Source organism: Rhinopithecus bieti, unplaced genomic scaffold (assembly GCF_001698545.2).
Source record: "Rhinopithecus bieti isolate Rb0 unplaced genomic scaffold, ASM169854v2 scaffold_44774, whole genome shotgun sequence".
NCBI classification, from domain to species: domain Eukaryota; kingdom Metazoa; phylum Chordata; class Mammalia; order Primates; family Cercopithecidae; genus Rhinopithecus; species Rhinopithecus bieti.
In genome coordinates this window covers 63,934-68,904 of record NW_016819032.1, presented here as the reverse complement: position 1 = coordinate 68,904, position 4,971 = coordinate 63,934, and the positions used below count along the sequence as shown (strand labels likewise).

Genomic DNA, 4,971 nt, shown 5'->3' with positions numbered 1-4,971 from the left:
TTTTTTTTGAGACAGAATCTCTCTGTCGCCCAGGCTGGAGTGCAGTGGCGTGATTTTGGCTTACTGCAACCTCCGCCTCCCAGGTTCATGCCATTTTCCTGCCTCAGCCTCCCTAGTAGCTGGGATTACAGGCATCTGCTAGCACGCCCAGTTAATTTTTTGTATTTTTAGTAGAGACGGGGTTTCACCGTGTTAGCCAGGATGGTCTTAATCTCCTGACCTCGTGATCCACCCGCCTCGGCTTCCCAAAGTGCTGGGATTACAGGCGTGAGCCACCGCGCCCGGGTTAGCACAGCAGCATTTTATGAATTATCGTAGGAGCCTACAATAATAGGGGATAATGTATACAAGTGTCCCCCATAGGGCTCGGCACCAGTATTTGTATTCTGCTTGCACTGGCATACAACTCAAATTGTTGGGGGGGCGCGGGGGGAAGAAAGAGGGAAAACTGCTAGTTGACAAAAAACAAAATGTTATCTGCTTGCCTCTAAATAATGTAAGCAGATAATTCATGTCAGAACCATAGGTGTTGTATTAGAAATGTTAATTATGAGTTGAGCATTTGAGCCATTTGTCATAAATTTCATTCATAGACTATACTTTGAGAACCAATTCTTAGAGACTCAGAGACATTCAAGGTCAGATTGTACCTTAGAACTTATAATCAGCTGAGATAGAAAGAAGTAAAATATGTATAGCAGAGGACTTAGATTTCTTGATCTTAAAATATTGCTCTTTCCAACTGGGGTAGCTGTGGTGGTGGAATAAAAGGTTACCGAAATTTGGGTCAGAAAACCCCAGCTTAAGACCAACGAAGTTCAGGCACTTTCTTTTCTTTTCTTTTTTTTTTTTTATTTGAGAGATAGAGTCTTGCTGTTGCCCAGGGTGGAGTGCAGTGGCGCGATCTCGGCTCACTGCAACCTCTGCCTCCCGGGTTCAAGTGATTCTCCTGCCTCAACTTCCCAAGTAGCTGGGACTACAGGCATGCACCACCACACTCAGCTAAATTTTGTATTTTGTTTTGTTTTGTATTTTTTTTGAGATGGAGTCTTCCTCTGTCATCCAGGTTGCAGTGCAGTGGCATGATCTCGGCTCACTCCAACCTCCACCTCCTGGGTTCAAGTGGTTCTCCCACCTCAGCCTCCCGAGTAGCTGGGATTACAGGCATGTGCCGCCACACTTGGCTGATTTTTTGTATTTTTAGTAGAGATGGAGTCTCACCATGTTGGCCAGGCTGGTCTCAAACTCCTGACCTCAAGCGATCCACCCGCCTCAGCCTCCCAAAGTGTTGGGTTTACAGGCTGAAGCCACCATGCCTGGCTGCATTTTTTTTTTTTTTTTGGAGTAGAGACAGGGTTTCACTCTGTGTTGGCCAGGCAAGGTGTCTATGTTTGTAAAAGTCAGGGAATCCCTCCTCCTGGGAGCCAAGAGGAAGCCTCTCAAAATTAGAAGGGAACACCAGCCTGGCCAACATGGTGAAACCCCTCCTCTACTACTAAAAATACAAAAATTTGCCAAGCATGGTGGTGCACGCCTGTAATCCCAGCTACTTGGGAGGCTGAGGCAGGAGAATCATTTGAATTCGGGAGGTGGAGGTTGCAGTGAGCCGAGATCATACCATTGCACTCCAGCCTGGACAACGAAGCAAGACTCCGACCCCCCCCCCCAAAAAAAAGGTCTGGTTGCAGTGGCTCACGCCTGTAATCCCAGCACTTTGGGAGGCCGCACTCAGGTGAGGTGTGTGGATCAGCTGAAGTCGGGAGTTCGAGACCAGCCTGACCAACACGGAGAAAACCCGTCTCTACTAAAAATACAAAATTAACTGGGTGTGGTGGCGCATGCCTGTAATCCCAGCTACTCAAGAGGCTGAAGCAGGAGAATCGTTTGAACCCGGGAGGTGGAGGTTGCAGTGAGCAGAGATCTTGCCATTGCACTCCAGCCTGGGCAACAAGAGTGATATTCCGTCTCAAACAAACAAACAAACAAAACAAACAAAAAACTAGAAGGGAAAGGTGTTTTCCCCACATCAATCCAGCTTCGAGACATTCTATTAGCGACAGTGACAGATATCCCGTCCCCAGAAAACAAAAATGAAGTGCTAACAACGTACCTTAAAAAAAGAAAGAAAAAAAAAGAAAACCAAATTCTGCATTTTTGTAAAACTTGATAAAAATAGTATTTCAAACTGTACAGTCATCACAAGTACATAGTTATCACGAATGCACACACTTCACCTGGCACCTTCAGCACCTTGGCTTCCTGTGCCTGGTCTGTTTAGGCATCTGCATTCTCTGCAGGGTTATTCCCCTCCTTGCCAGCATCAGTTCTTCCCTTTATCTCTGGGTACTTTCTCTCCCTTCTTTGCAAGGGCCTCGTTAGACTTGGCTTTGGAGAAGCAGGTTTAACAGACAACCTTGTGGATCTTCTCTGGTTCGTCCTTCACCTTGGCATTATCTCCTTAGCATCCTGCTCCGTCTTTCTCTTGAGCAGGGCGGCAGCTGCAGTGGGACATAAACCCTGGGTAAGGGATGCAACAGCGTATGGGTTATAGTCGGTCTGAAGGTTGTTCTTGCTGCTTCTTCACACTGCTCCTTTATGTGATCTTGCAGAAACAACTTACCCTGTATGTGCCTCGGTTTCCTTATATATAACTGGAAATAATGATCTTTCTTGGGAGTTTATTAAGGTTAAGTGAATTAAGGTATATGGAAGTGTTTTCACAAATTTTTGTAGAGAGCCAGTGTATCAAGCTTGAAATCAGACATAAAAAATTACTGGCCGGGCACAGTGACTCACGCCTGTAATCCCAGCATTTTGGGAGGCCGAGGCGGGCAGATCATTTGAGGTCAGGAGTTCGAGACCAGCCTGGCCAACATGGCAAAACCCCGTCTCTACTGGAAGTAAAAAAAAATTAGCCAGGCATTGTGGTGCACACATGCAATCCCAGCTACCCGGGAGGCTGAGGCAGGAGAATCGCTTGAACCTGGGAGATGGAGATTGCAGTGAGCCGAGAATGCACCTGGCAACAGAGCGAAACTCCATCTCAAAAAAAAAAAAATTACCAAAAAATAACAAAAATAGCTAGAAGGAAAGGGTAGGAACCAAGGCAGATATGGAGTTCTACGTAAATGGAGAAAAATTCCATCTAGTTGCTACTGAATCAGTCATTATGTCACTGTGTGCAGTGTTCAACTTCCAGAGACATGGTCTGTACATGATTTGGCTTGTCAGGTGCTCACACCTTCAGCAGGAGTTGGCAGGCACCTTGATTGAGGTCCCACTGAGTGTATATGTAATAAAAGAGGTATTGTTCCTGCACAGCAAGAGCAGGATGCTATTGCAAGAAAAAGGAGGAATGGATGCTGGACAGGTATAAACAAGTAGATGTCTCAATCACCGCACAAGTGAGCACCTCTGTGTGCTTATAGTAATTTGAAAACAGATGCAGAAGAGAATATTGTTATGAATCAGTCATGATCCAAGCCAAATTCAAACATAATAAGAAAGAAAAAAATAAAGAGGAAAAAAATCAGTAATGACTAATATAATTAGGAGTTAAAGAGGAAAAACAGAAGAAGAATGGTTTGGAAAACAGCTGTGCCTGCTCATCACTAAAGCCTATCATCTGCAAGTATTTAAATACTATTCAGATGCCCATTAACAACAGAATGGTAAATAAATTTGGGTGTATTCATACAATAGACTTCACAAAATCAGAATGGACAATCTCAACCATGTACAACAATATGGGTGAATCTTTTGACCATAATATTGAGCTAAAGTAGACCAAGAATACATACCAGAGGGTTCCATTTACAGGAAGTACAGAAACAGGCAAAACTGATCTTTGTTATTAGAAGTCAGTGATTACCACCACCAAAGACAGTAAGCAGGGGTGAGAAAGCTGTGGTCTATAGGCTGGTACAATGTTTGATAAGTATAATTTTTATATGTTAAAATACATTTTAAAAAGTCAATGATTGCTTTGGAGGGGTTAGAATTGTGTCTGGAGGCCGAGCACAGTGGCTCACGCCTGTAATCCCAGCACTTTGGGAGCCTGAGGCAGGTGGATCACCTGAGGTCAGGAGTTCGGGACCAGCCTGACCAACATGGTGAAACCCTGTCTCTACTAAAAATACAAAAAATTGGCCAGGCATGGTGGTGGGTGCCTGTAATCCCAGCTACTCAGGAGGCTGAGGCAGGAGAATTGCTTGAACCTGGGAGGTGGAGGTTGCAGTGAGCTGAGATCGCACCATTGCACTCCAGCCTGGGTGACAAGAGCAAGACTCCGTCTCCAAAAAAAAAAAGAGAGAAAGAAACAAGAGGGGAAATTTTAGGGGCTGGCCATGCTGTTTTTGTTATAGGTACTGGTTATATGGATGTGTTCAATTTTGAAATTTCATTCAACTATATGCTTATGATATAAGAACTTTACAGTATGTATAGTATACTTAAAATTAAAAAAGCCTACCTTTTGACATGTATTAATACTATTATGCATGTATTATGCGCTGAGTAGTTTAAGAGGTATGAGGTTCATGCTGATGTGTATAAATACCTAAATGCTCGTTTTTATCTCTGTGTTCATGGAGCCTTCAACAACTCCTATAAATAGGTGAGAATTTTCTGGAAATGTTGATTATGTTAAGATTTCATAATGAGCACCTTTAAATAAACCAAAGAACATATTTCTTGACTTGGAAGACATTCCTAATAGTGGTCACTTTAATTAGCTGATTTTCTATATCTGGGGATGACTTTAAAATTATTTTATGCTGGGTGTGGTGCTTGCACCTGTAGTCCCAGCCATTTGGGAGGTTAAGCGGGGAAGATCTCTTGAGCCCAAGAAGTTTGAATCTAGCCTAAGAAACCTAGTGAGACCCTGGCTCTCAAAAGAAAGAAAAAGAGAGGTGGGCAGAGAGGGAGGGAGAAAACGAGAGAGAAGGAAGGGAGGGAGGGAGGGAGGGAGGG

General features: G+C 43.9%; 1 protein-coding gene across 1 annotated transcript in view; it reads left to right on the top strand.

Annotated features, from left to right (window-relative positions):
- The window catches only part of RNF125 (ring finger protein 125), a 48,679-nt gene that overhangs the window by 13,131 nt on the left and 30,577 nt on the right, over positions 1 to 4,971 (top strand). Inside the window, exon 3 of the mRNA XM_017858039.1 lies at positions 2,369 to 2,521. Coding sequence (XP_017713528.1) covers positions 2,369 to 2,521 — 153 coding nt within the window. The remainder of the gene's footprint in view (positions 1 to 2,368; positions 2,522 to 4,971) is intronic.